The following is a 19,859-nucleotide window of genomic DNA, read 5'->3' as shown; positions in this document are numbered from 1 at the left end:
GCCAAGCGCGAGCGCAACGGCGCCTCCGGGCCGACAGCGACAGCAGCGCCGCGTGGTGAGTGGAAGCGGACGGGGGCCGCTTTCTCGGGCGCGGCGCGGGGGAGCTTGCAAACTGAAAGGGATCTAAAAACGTTGAACCAACCAACCAAATCTGCCGCTGCGTGGCCTCAGCGGGCATATTAAGCTAAGACAGATGCGTGCCATTCTTGAAATAAGCATGTTATGCACAGATTCACGCCACTGTGGAGAAAGAGGAAGAAAACAACACCAAGAACATGAACCCTGATGAGATGCACAGCTCACTGGTGCGCCGAACCACAGCCCAGATCCATCGGCTGGCACTGGACCCTGTTCGGGGAGGCGTTGGCATGGACCTGAACTCCAGCCCCTCAGGCAGGGGTGCAGAGCTGCTGCTCCCACCACTGGGCAGTGGAGGCACCTCAGAACTGCGAGAACCTTGCAGCTATGGGCAGCAGCAGCAGCGCCTGACCAGCAGCCGCAATGCTTTGCCTCTCAAGCGCATGGCCAGCTGGGATTGGTTGATGGGGTTTAACGTCCCAAAGCGACTAAGGCTATGAGAGACGCCATAGAGGAGAGCTCCGGAAATTTCGACCATCTGGGGTTCTTTAACGTGCACTGACATCGCACAGTACACGGGCCTCAAGAATTTCTCCCCCAAAGAAATTCAACCGCCGCAGCCGGGATCGAACCCACGTCTTTCGGGTCAGCAGCCGAACACCATAACCACTGAGCCACCGCGGCGGCAGGCCAGCTGGGAATACAATGGGAAGACTGGTCTTCATCGGATCAGGATAACATCTCTACATGGTGGTGTTGGCAGAAATGAACAAGACACCCTCAACAACATCTTTGCCATCCTTCAAAACCCTAACAGCAGGACGGAGCATCTCAAGCAAGCATTGTCAGAGCTCATGCCCCTCACCAAGGTTGGCTCACCAGAGCTCTAGGATGAAAACTTCAGAAGTGTGCTGCGTTGCCACGTGGAAAACCTTGAAGACCAAGTGGTCCCTGTAAAAGTGGCTGCTCTGAGAATAGAATGCGTCTGTCTCGTCTTAATACGCTCGCTGGGGCCAAGCAGCAGCACATTTCGCCTGTGGTACCCATCTGCGTGAGACATCCGCAGTATTAAATAAATAAATAAATAAATTTCACAACCGCCTTGGACGTGCTCTTTCGCTTGGCGAATAGACGACGACCACTCCAGGCAGGGCTGCTCTAACGAGCTGGGCGTTTCCAGTGCGATAGCGATAGGCGGAGGAGAATGCAAAAGGGAGAGGGGTATAAATAGTCTGGCCACACTGGGTCTTACATCACAGTCTGGCAACACTGGGGAGTTGCGCAGTCTGGAAACACTATAGCATGGCAACACTGGCATAGCAGACCACTGGTACGACTCACGAAATCCTACCTGGTTTGTTATACCGTAAATAACGCTTGCAACCAGCCAACGCGCCCACGTTGGTATGTCTGCTTGCACAAAATGCAAAAGGGCTGACTCTCCAATGTGACATATGCTGGCCTTATTTTGATGAAGTTAAAAAAGGTGGGGGGGTCGGAGTATTTCCATTTTTCTTAGAGAGAAAGCGCAACTGAGCTAGATTTCATTATAAATATATCCCGGTGGGTGTGGTTTGTTTGTATGACCTCTGCGCCATTTTAACGCAGGAACGTTAGTGCCATAAAAAAATTGCCAGGCATCGCGGCTTTGGCGACAATATGAAGCACCGCAGCCGGAGCAACCAACCACTCTGGCAACCTCGGTGGGCCACATAGGTCACGTGACCTTGTGCAGTCATTAGAACTTGCTCACCAGATTGTGAACAAATTGGCCACAGTGACGTGCCAGTTAAATTAGCGATTGGTAGCGAGAGGTTGCTCGGAGACAGCCGTGAGGGAACGAATTAAAAGGAAGGAGGGATAAAGGACCGAGAAGAAAAGAATCGCAGTAGTGGAACTCTGACAGAGTCTGTTGATCACAGTGGCCTGACGAACAGTGTGCTCCTCACACTTCGAAATCAGAATGGTTAACACAACTACTGCGCACATTCACACGAAGCGAAGAATCAGTCTCAGGAGGCACTGGGTATATCTACAACCAGCTTCAAGATGGCTGACATGAGATGTGCTTGCATCACAGAGTCTGCCATGCGTAGTCTCTGAGCCACAAACAAGCCAAAGTGTTCAAGACCATCTTCAGCGGCTGCAGGCACTGCACACATCGTCGGCGATGTCGTTGGATCAGGCGAGTGCGAAGGGACAGGCTCGGCGACGTCACTGGTGCTCGCACGTTGCGGCTCCGGAGATGGTGGTGCGCTTGTTTGCGTCTGTGCGTCGTAGCAGGGAACAGTTTCGCTGATCAGGCAGAGCTCCGGACGGGAGGTCTCGGCAGGTGACGATGGGCTCGTCACAGGAAGTCCATGTTCCAGAGACTTGACAGCGTTCTTGAACTCCTTACGCCGCCTGCGGAAGACCATAATTTATTTAAGCACACTTAAAGCACATAAAATACCACAAATATAATAGGAAGCATATGGCAACACCATTGATATACTATACTCCCGGTCAACTTTCAGTGGCTCTGCTAAGGCTATAGCCAGGAAAGGGAAGGAGATGGGCTTGTTCATGCCTTATGTCAGTCACAATTGCTGCCTCATCGTGGCGCTCTAGAAGAAATCAGTGGGGCTGAAATTCGCACTGCTGACCACCACTGCTACTTTGTATTCTTGCTTTGTTGTTGTACCCAGGACAAACGCCCAGGCTGTGTGCCTTCTATCACACCTGCAATGCCTGTACACTGAAGGCTTGTACAGTGACAGAAGATATCATACCTTTGCATCAAAGCACACGACATGGCTTCCATTCAGAGCTTCTCCGCATGCCTCAGGCAGCACACTCACGCACACATTTTAATGCAGCTTCATTAAGCGCACCGCAATGCAAATCTAGTAGAGCTGTTAGGTCATCTGTGAAGCAAACATATTGGATTTCCTGTGGCGCCCTCATAGCCAGTGAAAGTTGGGAATGGCACAGAGGTACCTTCAATGAATTGTCGTTTTATCTGGCACACATTACCACACCATTGTAGCGGCGCATTAAAGCGGTCTGATGCCTTACACTGTTGGCTATTCAACATCTTACTTTAGCCCCGACACTGTTTTATTCCTATTGAAACACTTTGTAGGAGCATGCATACAATATCATGAATGCATTCGTATTCTTGTTGTGTCCAATGCAGACTCACTTGTAAAATAGTGTCCTGGCCTGTGTTATACTGCGATCCAGTGATGCCAGTTCTGCTTCATCTTCACGCTCAGAGTCCATAGCAGGCTCTTCTTCATCGCCAGAAACCATGCTGCAAATGCGTCAGCATCAGTCATCACGCATGTGGTTGTGAATGAACGTATATATCTATCATCAAAAGATATGAGTAAGGTTGTGTCCACAGGGAAGGTGTATTAATGCGAAAGCCTTTAATGCCTCATACTGTCGTTAGCAGACGCGTCAGCAGCCGTGTCGACAGACGAGCCGGCAGGATTGTGGACAGACGCGTCGGCAGCCGTGTCGGCAGATTCGTCCGCCTTTCGGAGTCACTGCTTAAAAGGCTCAAGGTTCCAGCATGAATAAAGGCGCATCTAGTGAATGCATGGGCTTCATAAATAAAATAAAAGGAGTAAAGTCAAGAAAAGGAAAATAAAAATAAGAAAATAAACAAAAATAAAAAAGATGTGAAAATAAAATAAAAACAATAAAATTAAGAAAAGGAGCAAACAATATATAAAAAATATGAAAAATAAAAAAAGCAAATAAGAACAAACAGTGGCCAGGAAACGCTTTTGCCTTGCAGCTCTTTAGAGAGCCAAAGTGCCCCCTGAATTTTTGTACCTATGGGCAACAGAACCTGGTCAAATGTTTTAGGGGAATCCCCCAAGGTGGAGTAGATTTGTAATAAGGGAGTAATTACTCATTGGCATCCACCCAAGCGCAGCCATACGGCTACAAAGGAAAGCTATACAGCTTTCTCAGAAACTTCGTAGTTAAAGAAAAATTCGTCCTGGTCCGGGACGAGCTTTCCTTTGTAGCCGTATGGCTGCGCTTGGGTGGATGCCAATGAGTAATTACTCCCTTATTACAACAGAACCTGCATTTGATGGGCACTGCCCAGTCAGAAAAAGAAATAAAGAAAATACAAATGCTTCAGAGCCATTTGGAACCAGTGGGCTTCAGTTATGGTGTCAAAAATTCCAAACACTTCTTTTTTTAGATGGGTGGTATAAATTGAATTTAGATGAAAAGACGTACATTAATTACCACAACATGACGAACCCAGCGCACACATGCACAAAAGCTGTAACAAAACCGAGCGATGCATAGTAGTCTATTTTTTTTTTGCAGAATTGTTTTGTATCCCCTCCGGTAAGATAAAAGAATGCTGCCGCAGATTTGCTGACATCATAAACCAATGTATAGAACTTGGCAAAATTGTGAAGTCATCAACCTTTCTTTTAGACATCGAAATTTTGGACATCATTATTCAGACAGCTTCACGTTACTGCTTGTAACACCAGAAGTTATCAGATTGGTTAGTTTTTGTGAACTGTCTCCGATTATTAATATTAGCTTTCATGCGCGCTACACAGAGAGAGCTTGGGAGTCCATATGAGAGCACACTAGTGGCTTCTGCTAGCATATGCATTAAAGCACTATATATACATCAAATTTTTGCTTGTGTATTTTCTTTTTCCAAATAATGCGTTAGACATCATTATTCATGGATCATCCCGTGGTATTATCCTAAGGCTGCTAAATAATCTACAATTTAATTTCTTCTTGATGCTGTTTCAGTTTTAGTGACTGAACAATGGCTGTGATGTGTAAGGAGCATTTAGATTGCGTAAGGCATGAAAAAAAACAGCAATATAATCACTGATACATATTATTAATTCACTACAATGCTTCAACCAGGCTGCTTCGAGAGTTGGTATAGCAAAACCAATGTATCAGCGGTTGCAGTTTTTTTCAACCCTCATGTAATCTAAACACTCTTTACACATCACAGCCGTCATGCAGTTGCTGAAAGCGAAATAAAAATAGCGTGACAGAAGAAATTCAATCATATTCTATAGCTTAAAAGAACGTCTTGCTGGGCAAGCGATCACTGGCAACTACCACGTGATGGTCCATGTATTCTAATGCATGCATCATTATAGAGAAGAAAACATGAAACTAAAATCAGTTGTCTAGCCCTTTAGGTACTCCCCTGATTATTACTAGGAGAGGCATGAGGGGAGTTAAATTGTCAAAGCATGCTCCACATTTTGGCTGCAACTGTACGCACACTTTTGCTGCACAGTGAAGGAAGCGATGTAATGGGAAAAGAAGCATGAAAGGCTTCCGAAATCTTTGATGTGCTAAAAAAGCCCCCCCCTTACCTGGCCTCGTGTTCGGAGACAGCCGTCTCCATTTCTTGTGGCGGCTCCTGCTTTATGGACACTGTCGTCCTATCCCACAGCAAGGCAGGAGAAAGAAGAGAGAGGTAGATGAGAGGATGATTCGAAGAATTCTGACGATGAAACGAAGAACGCAGGAAAAATATGAAAAGCCTTAAGTGCAGTGCTCATGAGAATAAACAATTACGCATTACATCAACTTCATGAACCACAAAACCAGACCAGTCACCTTATGGTAAGCCTAGGGATAGTTTAAACCAATGATTTAAAAAACAGAAGTCTGCAAAAAATCTTAAAAGCCCAAATCAGGCATTCGTTTTGTCATCAATTGCCTTTATGGTTACTCAGATTCATCAACTTGACAGTTTTCACTGAACTATCTATAAAAGAAAAAAAAAAGCCATACAAGAGTGAATTAATGCATGACAGTGCATTTGACATATCTGAGCACTCTGAACACAATTAGGTGAACCTGCCCCACGTCTCAATGACTTTCAGAATAACAAATGTTATGATACAGCATGCAGCTTCACTAAACTGAGGGCAAAAACATGGTCACTGTGGAAGAAAGATATACCTGAGCCTTTACAGTGAGCTCCAGGTAATCAAGTCTCCACAACACTGTAGCAATGCAATGGACTTTTCAGCCCATCGCTCGCAGATGAAAACACTTTAGCCATGACACTTGTAGCCAAATCCCTATTTGCACCATTGGAATCAAATCATCGTCAGTGGCAATGCAATAACCAAAACTTACTGGACAGCTAAAAAACGCAGTTTTAAGACAGGAACAAAGAAAAGATCGGTACTGCTAGCCCGACCAGCCATGCTTTCAACTCACTGAATGTCAGACCTGCACAAACAGACCTCCTATGGCACACATCTATCTCTCCTAATTCAATCCTTTTGCCACTAAGGCCAGTTGCCACTAAGGTCAGTTGCCACTAAGGTCAGTTGCCACTAAGGTCAGTTGCCACTAAGGCCAGTTGCCACTAAGGCCAGTTGCCACTAAGGCCAGTTGCCACTAAGGCCAGTTGCCACTAAGGCCAGGTTGAGCCTATTGCCGAAGTCACTAAAAAAAATTCCTGCGGTGTCTGCGTGCTGCTGTTCTCAGGCCCACTTCTACGCTTGCATACCTCTCACAACTTCTCTATTCAGCTGGAAATTATCAGTGGATGCAAATGTTCATAAAATAATGAAATACCACAGAAAGGTTAGCAGAATAATTAAAAGTACAAAACTGCACTGCTGTTAAATGGGCCCAGAAACACAATCTTAGTTAACTGTTTTGCCTGTTGATTGCATACAGTGAGTTATAATGGTGCTATTAGCGTCGGTAACACCGCGTATATTCCGTTTTTTAATATTTTAATGTCCCCCCAAAAACAACTTCATGGCTCTGATGGTGTCGCCACACAGTGGCGGGTTTTTAGCAGCGGATATGACATCACCTGGCGCGAGCTTGATGACCGGACAAACAGTAAATATACTGCAAATTGTGTGAATAAATAGAGAAACATTTTGTCACCTGTCTGCGTTTTATATTATATCAACAAAGACAATTTGTTTGTCTTAGATAAAAGCCCTGCAAGGCAAGTAAAATAAAAATACACCACCAGGGGCGCTCTGGCACGGAAACAACGCTGCCAGTCTCACAGAGAACAGGCAACCATGGAGTACAAACTTCCGCGACGTGCTCTGGCTGGCTGTTTTGATTGGTTGCGCCACGTGCCGTCATTGGGAGAGCGAAATAGGAGTGGGAAGCCCCGCCAAAATCGAGTTGAGGGCAGCGTTTTGTTTGCTTGTATTTTGAAATTTCTTCACTGAATAACTCCCGTTCCTGTGCATCGATTCCTGTAATTCTTTTTAAGTCAGCATCTGTGTGACATAAAGAACCCACCTGAAGTATAGCCGGTATTCCCCCAGGCAGTGTTTCGCAGCCCCTTTAAGATGAACAAACAGACACTACAAACAGGACAGATGCGCACATGTTCTGTCCGTCATGCCTATTTGTATGTTGTAACTGTAGCACAATTAAGTATGTCTTACCAGCTAGCCTAAGTTGAAGCATCATTAAGAAAAAATAATCAATGGGATACATACAACTGCACAGATAATATGTCCACATAACACATGTGGACTTATATTGAGAGAACTTGTGTTTGCTCGAGAGCCAGTTTTCAACAATATGTCTGCATAAAAGCAGTGGCTGAAACATGACGTTGCACATTCGAGCACAGAGTGTTCTATTTTCTCTTAAAGTGGCAAGAACTTCTTGCAATTGAAGGCCTCCAATGTGCTGAAAAACATGTTCTTCAGCAACTTTCAAAGACAAGGCCAAAATGCTTAAATACAGTCGCTGCACAGCTCAAAGTCCACAAAAAATTCCCCCTATCACTGTCACTCGGAAGAGAGCCTATGCAAGAACTAGCACATGCAGGTAATTTGAACACCCCGAATGGCCAAACAGCAAACAAATGCTGCCGCATGGAACCCCATACAGTACCGCCACCTATGTGTGTCAAGCTCAGTGGGTCTTGACAATAGCTAGCAGATGGAGCACAGAAAAGCTACGAAGCATCATATAAAATAGACTTCATCCGGAGAAGGGTACTTTGTGTCATATATCGATTGGACACACTATGCTATCACGTGGCACATTTTAAACCTTACCTCATAGGATTCCCGTTTTTCACAAGAAAATCAAGGCATGTTAAAACTATCCCAGCTGAAATCAATAAGAGTAAATAGGCATGATGGGGGGTTACAGGGTGGAGAACAGCTAACCGATTGCCCCCAAGGGTAACGGAGTGGATTCCAACAGAAGGTAAACCTAGCAGGGGATGGAACCATGGTGGACAGATGAAATTAAGGAGTTTAAGGCCAATGGGAGATCACAGGACGAGGACTTCATCCTGTAGCAGACACGAGTGGGCTGTTGATGGCAATAAAATCTATTTAGTTGAAAATTCCTGAATTTCACTTCTCTTGCGATGCATTATAACTTCCCCGTTGACTGGTGAGTGTTAAGACCAGCACTCAAGGAGCAGGCTAACTAATGTGAGAATAATTAAGGTTCATACAATAAAAAAATATGCAATGTTCCTATAGATAACCTCCAGTAAAGCTTATATCTCTCTTCAGTTCTCTTCCTTCTAAAGTCTGGAGCACATTTAATAGCTGTGACACGCAGTATCACCAGGCTGATAAACTGATTTATCACACTGAATTAAAGCTGCCGCTGCTCTTCAGAGCTAAATATCACAGTGATGACCGTAAGCACCTAAGATGGAATGTGGCCATGCCACTAAAAGGTAATTTCCATTTTTTCCTTCATGATTTCAGAAGGGTATAGTAATCAGCATCAATATGCTTGCATGTTTTTATTTGATTTCCAAATACCCTAGCCAAGATCGCAGTTGTGACAGAAAAGTAAAAGCCAGAAAAATTAGAAATGAGTGACCCAAGTAAAGAAAATTTTTGTCTATTGTTGACTACAAGTTAGCAACACCCTTGCCTTGCTATTAGGGGGCTTGATTGCCACTACTGTATGTTAATGCACTGACCAATCAATAAAGTCCCAAACAGAAAAGGAAACAAAAGCATTCATATTAACGCACATAGTGTTTGTAGAATTTTTTGTAGAATTTATAATCAAACAGGCAGTTTATCTCATCACAGGAGCAACACTTACATCATTTGGATGCATTTTTCTTTAGGTTAATGGATCAGAAAAAGCATTAAATTAACCTACATGGCACCAAAAAAGAACATCAGAGAAAAATGATAATGTAGATAAGGATAAACTTAGTGCTGTTCTTAATGAGATGTTGACACAACTACATACAATTTTTGTTCCTAGCAAAATCAGTTCTATGGCTCTTTCTGGATATCACGAAATTTGTTCGGCAGCAAGCGACAGATTGCAGAGAGAATTGCAGTTAAAAATTTGCCCGCCATTCTATTCCCCCTCGTGGTGTCTATACTGAAAAAGGACTCAGTGATTACCATTGTGAAGTGAATGGCGATGTAGCCTAGCCTCTGAGATCCATGACACAAAAACTGTGTCGACACGCTGCAGCTTACTTGCAAAGTCAGCTGTTGACGGTGACACCTGGGGTGGTATTCTCCCGGTGTCGCCTTTTGCGACATGTCGCATTCGCTCTTCACTGATTGGCTCGAGCCGCGGTGACGGTGGCGTGAAGACACGGATCCGCCTTCCTGCTACGTCATCGTGACGTCGCCCCAATTTACTACGCTTAGTCGAACAACGGAATACGCTCAAGCGATTCGCGCGGGCGACAGGCTACCGTTAGCGTACGAACGCAATCGGCAGCTGCGGCTTTTGCGCCCTTAGCGTGAAAATATGGCGGCGTCCTTCCAAGCGAGAGCCGCCCGCTTCAGCCAATTCAACAGTCCTTGCGATTCCGGTTGGCATGTTTACCGGCAACTACTGGTGTTGCTGCTTTTCGCTATGACTTACCTTGCTTTGACGATAAAGTTTAAGCTGCAATTCAGCCTAGTTTTTTAGATACGCTCTCGATTCTGGAGCGCGCAAGCCTAATGGGATCTCCAGCTACACTGCTACCGTCTGCAACTGCCCGAAACGCAGCCGAAACCTAGCACAACTGTCCGGAACGAAAGAAAAATAGATTTGGAGCTTTTTCGCGGTGTTTTATAGACTTAAATGAAGTAAAGCGAGTTTATATTAAATTTGCAAATGTTTCTTGAACATTAGACGTCATGTGATGGCAAATATTCTTGCTATGAAAGATACGAAACTACTGCTGCTAGTGAATCAGCAGTGGTAAATAGTCGCTTTTCGGAGTAAATGAAAGCACCGCAGACGAAAGTGCCAGGGGCGTTTTCCGTTTCCTCGAGCAACTGTACGCACTTTTTTAGGTCCCGCCCTAATGCGACATGTCGCAAAAGGCGACACCGGCAGAATACCACCCCTGTACTTAATTTCTGGGCCTTTTCTAGTGTATGAAATCTCCATCTTTAGTGAATGTAACGTCTTTGCCGTCAGACTGCGGTAATTAATCTATTGACACACATCAAATTCAGCTTGTTCACAGAGTCCCTTTAAGTTGTAACTGGGTATATAGCAACCAAAATTTCTTGGTTCAATGTTTTACGGGAATCCCCCAAGGTGGAGTAGATCTGTAATAATAAGGTAATTACTCATCAGCATTAGCACGAGTTGGTGATCAATTTGTTCTCTCCCTACCATACACTAGCCGCCCAGGTTATATCAGTTGGTAGAGTGACTACTCTGATAAGACTGTGGTTCCGGGTCTGAACCCCAGACCGGGACGAATTTTTCTTAAAGCCTCTATAAAGCCTGTAACTATAAAGCCTCTGAGGAAGATGTATAGCTTGCCAATGTAGCCGTATGTCTACGCTTGGATGGATGCTAATTAGTAATTACTCCCATAATTATTACAAATCTACTCCACCCTGAGAGATTCCCCTAAAATACTGGACCAATAACTTTCCCACTTAGAGTTGTTGATCAATTCACTTTTACCCTACCATACACTTGTCGTCCCGAATAGCTAGTTGGCATAGTGACTGCTCCGGAACAGCAGTGGTCCTGGGTTCAAACCCCGGACCAGGACGAATTTTCTTCAATTAACCCTTTGAAGGTTTTTGCCGTATATGTACGGCGGCGGATTTCTGTCCCGCAAGGTCTTTGCCGTACGGGTACGGTTTCGATCTTCCGTTTGAAATTTTGCGCCAAAAGAACAATGCGTGCTCACTGGGGGGTGCTGCCACCTCTTAGGACTTACAAGAAGTGTTTGAATTTTGTGCTGCCTTCTTACGGAGATAAGCAGAACTTATGTCTAGCTTTAGCGCGGCGGCACAGACTGCGGCAACACCCCTTTTGTAGTTTTGGTTTCGCCGCATGATCGCAACGGAGTCGCGCAAAATTTGAGTTTTCTTTTTGTCAGCACTATCTTGCAGGGGCTGCCGAAGTTGATTTCTATCTTTATTGGCGCTGCTCTTAGCTTGCTTATCACCGTTGCTCGTGAGGTATTCTCGCCCTCTGTGGCAACGCGCCTACGCGGTTTCGATTCCGCCGCGGGATCGCAACGGAGTCGCGCGAAACGTGTTTTCTCTTTGTGGGCACTGTTTTGCAGAGGCGGTGAAAGTTGATTTCTATCTTTATTGGTGCTGCTCTTAGCTTGCTTATCACCGTTGCTATTCTATTCTATTGAACATTTTCCAGTTGTGAGTGATGCTGTCACCAAAGTACTGTTCCTAATTTTTTTTTACTATTTATTCTCGATTATATACATTTTGTATGTAGATTCAAGATCCGCAATAAAGTAATTTGACCACCTGGGAAAGTTTTCTTCAAAATAATTTGACCCTCAAAGGGTTAAGAAATTTCTGAGGAAGCTTTATATAGGTTTCCATCATAGCTGTATGGATGCACTTGTGGGTGGATGCTAGTGAGTAATTACTCCCTCATTAAAATTTGTTCTAGACTAGCACATCCAGACAACTCAGTTTTTTGCCAAAGATACATTTCCATGAAGGACCATTAGCTCTGCTCTCACCCGTTTTCCAAGTGCAGTGTCGTCCCAAGATTAAGTGATGCCAGCTCTGGGTCGTAAACCTCGACACTGTTGGCTGCAGTAACCCAGCTGGGATCTGTGCCCAGCGCCATGGCATTCCCATTGCTTTTGCCAGTGCCTCTGCAAAAAGCAAGAAGAGCTGCAATCAAAACTCATTTTTGTCATCTCAAAGGAGGACAGACACCAAATTTTCGAATGCATGCTTTTCATTGAAATTCTGCCCAGGTGAAAATCGTAACTGGTCAAAGTGGTTTAAGGAACAATTTCCCAGTTGATTCCAGTTGTTTTCCAGTTGGCTCCCAGCTGATACCAGTTGGATGCAACAGGAATTCAGGAAGTAGTAATGGATTCGGGTAATGTGCTCATGTTGAATGTCAAGATCAGGTGTTTGGTGTCCACTTCTTTGCCATCCTTCCGGATCTTGATCCGGTGGACATCTATAACTTCTTGGTCAGTAAGTCCTTCGAGCATTTCCTTTTCAGAAAGGTGGACAAAATCTATTTCAGAAATGACGCCTCGTACAGTATTCAGAGACCGATGTGGGGTCACAGAGACGGGATGTCCCCAATGGATACAATTGTTGCAACTTTTGAGTGTTGTATGCTGTCGCGCAGTTCAAGAAGTAAGTCGCCACTGGCCATTTTTGACACCTTGTAGCCAAGGCCTAAGGCATCCGTCAAGCGTTTTGAGACTTGGAATGGGGATATTATCCTTGCTTGTGTTTCTTCTGCTTTACTGTGAATGACATGAAATTTTGGAAAGGATACTTTTCTTTTCTGGAAAAAGTCATCTGCTTCGGTCCGCCCTCTCTTGAGAGAGCGATCAAGTTTTGAAAGGGGGGGAGCCATAAAAAAATGTAGTTTTTCGGTCATGGTGCCAGCCACCCACCATGGAGTCCAACAAGGGGACGCGACAGGTACTTGAAAGAAAGTCCTGCCCACGCCAGCTGTACACCTTAACTATAACCTAATATGACTCAACTCAGGGTAGTTGGTCACACACGGTTAACCCTCGCCGCCAGGAAAAAGGAAAAAACAAAGAAGAGAGGAGGATACAGGAAAGTTGTAAGAAAGGAAATAGGAAAGTGAAAGGTAGAGGGGAGGACAGGAAAAGGCGACTGCCGATTTCCCCCGGTCGGGTCAGGCCGGAGGTGCCGTCTACAGGAAGCTGGGGCCAAAGTGGTGTGTTGCCTCCGCCGAGGGGCCTTAAGGGTCCAAACGCTCGGCATCGGCTCAACCACCAGGATCCCCTTTTCCCCGGACACGGCGATGCCACGCACGGCTAAGCGCGGATGCTCGGGTCCGTGGTGACGAATTGTTCACCATCATCCCCCTGAGGGGATGTCCCTGCGGATGCTCGGGTTAACCCCGTGGTGTCGCCACTCACCAACGTCTGCATGCTGCAGACGCCTCCCTGCGGGGATGTAAATTTTGTGACCTTTTCAAATTATGCACCATATAAAATCTGAATCTGGATGACATTCTACGTGGCCCTAGAGCATGTATTGCACACACTATGCTGAAAGTTGCTTTAATATATTTTAATTCGTTGCTACGATACCTTGATTTGTGAAAGATGATGTCAATGAATTCAGTAATCTTTCTTGCATTTTTTTTCTAGACCAAAACAAGTGGTTCAGAACGGAACGGGTATTCACATAATGCTACCTAAGGTTCAGCATCAAGGGTACGTGCAAAAGGAATTTAAATGAGTTATGTGGCCTATCAGTCATGTGACCTTGCCATGTGATGTCATTTCACGTGAAGGACGAGATCTCAACACCCGACCGTAAAAAGCACCACCTGGTGGGCTGCATCAGCAATACTCACTCCGACCCTTCTGCGCCTTGTGCCGCACCTGCTGGAGTGTGGTGCTTCCTCTCGAGCATCCGTCGCATCATGTGGTAGAAAGCCCATGTCTTCACCGGCTTCCGTAAGAGGGGCGTGCAGAGGCGTCGTTCCATCATCTCCTGCTTGCGTACCTTGAAGTAATGGTCACGCATGTTGCGCCACTTGGTCATCGCCTTGTGGCCTGCAAAGTGGCATTCGCACACACATACATACACTGGACACTGGCTATATATGCATTCAACCACTTTCTTCATTTTATTGCGAAAGCAATACTACTCCCAAGAACAGCCTTTCGCACAGCGGCGGCCACTTGGCACATTTGACCTTTAGAATGACCCCTGACGTCATACCATGCCTAGTGACGTCACAGCGCGACATTATACCAGGAGCGAGAGATGGGCTACCAACTAGGCGCGTCGGGTAACAGCGGCCGCTTGGCACAGCGCGCTGCGCTCTTCCCACTAGAGGCGCTGCATATGCAGTATAAAACACCTGCTTTCGCAACCTACCAGGCTCAACCAAAGCTAAGCCCCCCGCCAATTTTTGCTCCCCTAACTGAGCTGGACTGTCTGCCATGACTGTTGCCTTTCACGTTCATACACACATGAAAAATGAGAGACAGCTTGAGAAAATAAAGCTATATTCATTTCCCAGGAGATACTGTTTTATCCACATGGAATGACAAGCTAGTTTGAAGGCTGCTGCAGAGATATGCCTGTTATCACTGCTGACATGCGCCCATAAAAGATGACAAAAGAAATACTTTCCTACTGCGCCTGGTGAAAATCTTAACTGGCCCTAACTGGTTTACAGAACAATTGCCAGATGGGACCAACTGGAACCAAATATTGTTCTAGTAGCCCCAGCTAGAACTGTTCCATAATTCAGTTGGACAAGTCGGAATTATTTTATGGTGCTAGCTCTCAATTCATATGGTACTCTTGCGCACTGTTTAAGAGAGCAGACAATTCAACAGAATCTTTACAGAGGCCTCTTACAGGCCACAACAGCAGCTAAGGAGCCATTGAGGCTTGCAGAGGAGCTGCCAGCACCGTGCCCATTCACACTGCATGCTAGACTAATTCCCTGAGTCTAAAAACCTCAGTACTGTTGACCTGGATACTCACAGATGTCAACCGTCGAGTCCAGTGTTAACAAAAATGGCTTAGATTCTTGGTGGTCGAGTCGGCATAGTTGTCACAAAATAGTTTATCAAAAATTCAAGTCTTTATAAGGCAGTGGAGTACACCACTGCCAATGAAATTCTGGAGAGTGTAGTTGATCGGTCTAAATGGTGTTACGATGGCATGACAAGAGCACAAGAAATGGACGTGGACAAAGGAATATACCAGCACTTAACATTTTTAGTGCGAACACACAACTTTGATGGGCAAATCCAGAGCAAGATCTTGCAATGTTTGTGGGTCTGTGCCAAGTACCTTGAGATTTTTGTAGTTTTCTGCCAAGTGAATTCAACAACTAAACACAAATCAAACAAATATTGCCGTTACAGGGATTCGAGCCCGCGGTGGCACAAACAGATTAGCTTCGCTGGGCAGTGCATGACAGCACTAGGCTATTGCTGCAATTTTTTTTTCGAACATGATAGTTACTATACGAGGTTATGTATGTACAGAAGGGGCTATATACAGATTATTTACAAAGCACTCAGCCAGTGGCTGCACTGCACTAGCTTGACAGAGGACAACACAACTAAAAGGGCGGCAACGATAGACACCGCATCAACAATGGGAACCAGTCCGGTAGAAAGTTTCTTCATTAATGTCCCTCGGTTGGAGCATCATTCAGCTAAAATGACTTTCGGGTGAAATATGAGGTTTAGCATTGTGGTCTAATATGCGCGTTTTTCACAGCGTATGAAGTCCAATGAGGAAAAACATGATTGTTCGTAATTAGGTCGAGTGTGGCCACAAGGTAACATACACTGTAGGAATTTAGAACAAAGTCCTTATTTAGTGTCCTTTGCAGCACAACTCATAACAAACTCACATCCCTGCAGTTAATAGAACAGTGTTCAATGGTTTCAGGTACATCGCAAGCACGACAGTTAACAGATGGTACAAAATTGTTCATCCTGTGGAGCCATGAGTTAAGAGGTAGAACTTCGGTGTGTACTTTACAGAAAAACGTTTTGGTGCACGGAGGAATCGACATTTTGAATACTCACTTTAACACATGAACCTTGAGCCCAAAGTACGCAGAACAATACAATGGCAGCATCGTTATCAATAGAATATAAGTACTCGTTAGAAAACTGAACTGTCAAGAACCCCACAGATGCTGCAGCCGATCACGACTCGTGTTAAACTTAAACACACTCTCGCACTGTGCATTACAGATCGTCGCCTTCATCAACATCCATCTGCGACGCGAAGACTTAGAGAATTCTCTGTCTTCATCGTCGTCGTTATCGTTCATTCAATTCAGCTTTCGCGTGCCTCCGTAATGACTGATATTAGACACCTTTATCATACCGTGCACCATGTTACCGTTACCGAAGTACCGGGAGCCCGCCCACCGCCGGCGAGCACGCGCTGATTGGCCCCGATGTGCCGGCGCGCGCGCAGCTTCCGGGTACATGACACCATCTGGCGCCGTCAAGGCGATTTGCGCATGCGCATTCGCTGCGCATGGCAACACGGTATGCTAAAGGTAACTATATAGGCAAACAGTCCTCATCAAAAAAAGAAAAAACGCGTTTCTAATGGTGGTGGTAAAACTATTTCCCACAGTAGGGGTCCTGAAGGACACTCGGCTAGGCGCCAGGTGTAGAGGGCAGCTCCCACGTAGTCACAGGCATTCGCTGGGCATGGCAACACGGCATGCTAAAGGTAACTATATAGGCAAACAGTCCTCATCAAAAAAAGAAAAACGCGTTTCTAATCTAGCTGTCTTATTTCCCACCGCCGTTTGATTCGAAATGTGACTTCAAACTACGCGCGCCACAGCACAGAAATCGCTGCGCCCTCTCCTAGGGAAAGAATGCCCCGTTCTGGCGAGTTTCCTTCCCCGCGACGGCACAAAACATTTTCATTGCGGCTACTTTCTTCCAGCGGAGCGCAGCCTGGCACAGCACAATGCAAACAGACAGCGAACAGCGGAGGAGAGCTAAGTAGTAGAGAGAGAGCCAGGCCATGCTTGTGCCGACGCATCCGACGAGAAGCGATGGGCGGCATCCCGGGCGTTCACCGGAGAAAAAGCGCCGTGCGGCTCGGTGCCGGCGACCTAGAACTCGCGTACTGCGGCACGCAGGCTTTCCGACAGGCGCAAACGGAGTGCGTGCATACCTGATATGCCGAACTGCTGACCAATGGCTTCCCACACTGCCGCCTTTTTGGCGACGCTCTTGAACTCGAGCTCGCTGCGGTCGAACAGGAATCGGTGTTGCCGCACGGCGTCCAAGAACTCCTCCACGGGGAACGACATGTAGAAGCGCCGCACTCCACGCGTACGCTTTCGCGACGCCTCCTTGCCGGCGGCGTGGTCACCCGCGTGCTGCTGCATGACACCGAGTTCAAAGCAGTGGCTCAAGATGCTGCCGCCGTAAATGCCCCTGCCGTGTGCGCAAGTGTGCGGCGCTGTGATAACCGGCTCGCCACCGCACGCGCAATCGCCGCGTTGAAGCGCTCTCTCGCCTGCGGAGAGCAACGAGTGGTGCAGCGCCCGGCCCGGCTGAGCCCCGCTCACACAAGCGGGAAAAATTTCCGCAGTAGCGCTGGCGTCGCAACGTCGCCTCGCAGCTCCGCGGAATGACGTCCACAGTACGCGCGTTTTTGGTGGTGATAGTGGCTTATTTTTTTTTTTTAAGAAAAAAAAAGTGAAGCAAAAGAGTGTTGCCGGTCGCGGCAATTAATATCTTAAGCACCCTTAGTACACTATTTACAAATACACGCGTTTTTCCGTTCCGCTTATCCTGTGACACCACGCAGCGTTCCTGCTTCTGCGCTGCGCCCTCTCCCCGCGTCTTCAGCTGGCTATTCTCCCGTCGCCGCGGCCGGCGACAGGTCAGTGACCTGACGCTACGGTCGCCTCCAATTGGCTGCTGTGTTCTGCGGAACGGGAAAAATAGCTCCTGGACCGTTCGTTCCTCGGAATGGCACACCAGCCAGTCTGCGGGAGAACGGCCGGTTTGTGAGTGAAGCAGCGCGCGGAAAGCGTTGTGCGTTTTCCCGCCATTGTGAAGCGGCTGTCATGCGCAGCAGCGCTGGAGGGGAATTCGTTGCAGCGCCGGTTTGGGCTGCTCCATGGTCAGTGACAGCGTCAGGGAGAGATGAATGGTGGCCAACGACGCCCCGAAAATTGCCCGGCCGCACTACAGCTACTGAGGCACCATGCCTGCCTAAAATTAAATTAGCCCCCCCCCCCCCCCCCCCCCCAATTACAAATTTTCTGGCGTCGTTAGTGTCCGTTGTAGGGGTTGCGTGCAGCTGTCACGCTTTCTCGGCGGTTCAGACTGTTGTGTGTATACTGTAGTAATGGAGGTGCCGAGGTGGTTAGCATCAACGTGCACAAAAGGGTGACTGTTTTGAAAAAATCGGTCTTGCCCATAATACGGAAAATAAGTCGCCGATCAACATTACATAATTTTAAATGCAGCTCATTTCATCGGTCAGTTACAGCCCATGATAAGTAATTGAATGATACAGAGAAATCGATTACTATTAATAACATATTGCTTTTCATCTTTCAAATTAGCATAGGGCAAATACACACAGTTGAGTTAGCTGGTGTGGCTTTTTCTAAACCCAAAAGTTGCGGGTTCGATCCTGGCTGCGGTGGTCGAATTTCGATGGAGGCGAAATTCTGTGTGTACTGTGCATGTTAAAGAACCCCAGATGGCCGAAATTTCCGGAGCCCTTCACTATGGCGTCCATCATAGCCTGGGTCGCTTTGGTACGTTAAACCCCGGAAATCAAACCTGTCTGTTGCAGTAATTTCACCTGCAGTTTTTTAGCAGTTATCTTCGAGATTTTTTTCCACGTTTCTTTGTGGATGTAACAGCGCTTAAGACGGGATGCAAAGTGAAGGAAACACACACTTGTGCTGACTAGCAACCAAATTAATTATTACGTGTGAGGAAAATTGGCGAGCAAAAATGACGAGAATAACCACACAGCTGGGAGGAATTATTGAATGTCATGATTAAGAAAAGTGCACAGATTCTTTCCGGAAGAGAGCTATCGACGGCCGGGCTACTGATGCATGTGTCATTAGTGTATATTGTAGGCCTCGGAAAACAGCCTCGAGGTGCCTTTTTATCTGGCGATGATAGCGGTCCTATGCAAAACCAGTTCTCGCACTCCACAGAGCGTATGCTTTGATGGTTTTTGCGTGACTTAAGCAAAGCCGAAAGTTGGGCAAGCTTGACAACATTCATGATGAAAAAATAGTGCAAAAGGAACACGAGGAATGGAAAGGGAATGTCTGCCGTGGCTGCGGGACGTAGATGGTTCAAAACCAACTTAAACCCACTGCAGAATATCACTGTAGTCCTGGGCAAGTATGAATTCATCTCAAGCTGTCTGACTTTGCAAAAAAAAAAAAAAAGTCTGTGAAAAATTATTTGCTGTCACACCATAGCTAACGCTCAAACATTTGTGTTACACACTAGCAAACATGCTGTGACTTTTAAGGTGAAAATCTTTATGTCCCATCAGCGCAAAAAGCCACAATATGTCAGGATCCATGGCATGAAATCCCTCAAAGGCGTCACCATGCTCTCGCATCATGTTAGCAGTAGACCACCAAAGACAGCGACGTCTACAACAAAGGAGAAAAAATATTTTTCCCGAAGGTGTGACAAATTGAACCAACAGACTGTGAGGCGAGCATGCAACCCTTAGGACACAAAACCGCATTACTTCTAGGCGAATAAATGTGAACCCGGTGTATGCATTTCCTTAAGACTGCATGTATGCTAATGAGTAGGTACGTCA

At 46.3% G+C, this 19,859-nt stretch overlaps 1 protein-coding gene across 2 annotated transcripts; it reads right to left on the bottom strand.

The window, feature by feature from the left end:
- Positions 1-1,944: 1,944 nt before the first annotated feature.
- On the bottom strand, positions 1,945-17,694 carry LOC149335082 (uncharacterized). 2 transcript variants are annotated; one of them, XM_089551762.1, is made up of 6 exons: positions 17,211-17,690; positions 13,882-14,083; positions 12,035-12,172; positions 5,451-5,519; positions 3,263-3,373; positions 1,945-2,481 (listed from the first exon to the last, which is right to left on the bottom strand). In XM_089551762.1, the coding sequence occupies exons 1-6, from the start codon at positions 17,425-17,427 to the stop codon at positions 2,091-2,093; spliced, it is 1,128 nt and encodes a 375-aa protein (XP_089407888.1). In that variant the 5' UTR covers positions 17,428-17,690; the 3' UTR covers positions 1,945-2,090. The 2 variants fall into 2 exon arrangements, with proteins under 2 accessions (XP_089407888.1, XP_089407889.1); XM_089551763.1 differs by lacking the exon at positions 12,035-12,172 and having other exon boundaries at positions 17,211-17,694.
- Between the last annotated feature and the right edge of the window lie 2,165 nt (positions 17,695-19,859).

The sequence above is a fragment of the Amblyomma mixtum genome, chromosome 7, assembly GCF_055824585.1.
Source record: "Amblyomma mixtum isolate Tamu chromosome 7, ASM5582458v1, whole genome shotgun sequence".
In the NCBI taxonomy this organism is placed as follows: Eukaryota; Metazoa; Arthropoda; class Arachnida; order Ixodida; family Ixodidae; genus Amblyomma; species Amblyomma mixtum.
Note: the sequence above shows the minus strand (reverse complement) of the source record. Positions and strands in the feature narration are given on the sequence as shown.

Bases quoted from the DNA above. Each gene is read 5' to 3' on its own strand.
- LOC149335082 (XM_089551762.1), bottom strand. From the start codon at position 17,427: ATGCAGCAGCACGCGGGTGACCACGCCGCCGGCAAGGAGGCGTCGCGA. The intron at 14,084-17,210 runs GTATGCACGCAC...GCCACTTTGCAG, and splicing joins TCAGCAGTTCGGCATATCAG to GCCACAAGGCGATGACCAAG. The intron at 5,520-12,034 runs GTGAGAGCAGAG...GCTGTGGGATAG, and splicing joins ACACTGCACTTGGAAAACGG to GACGACAGTGTCCATAAAGC.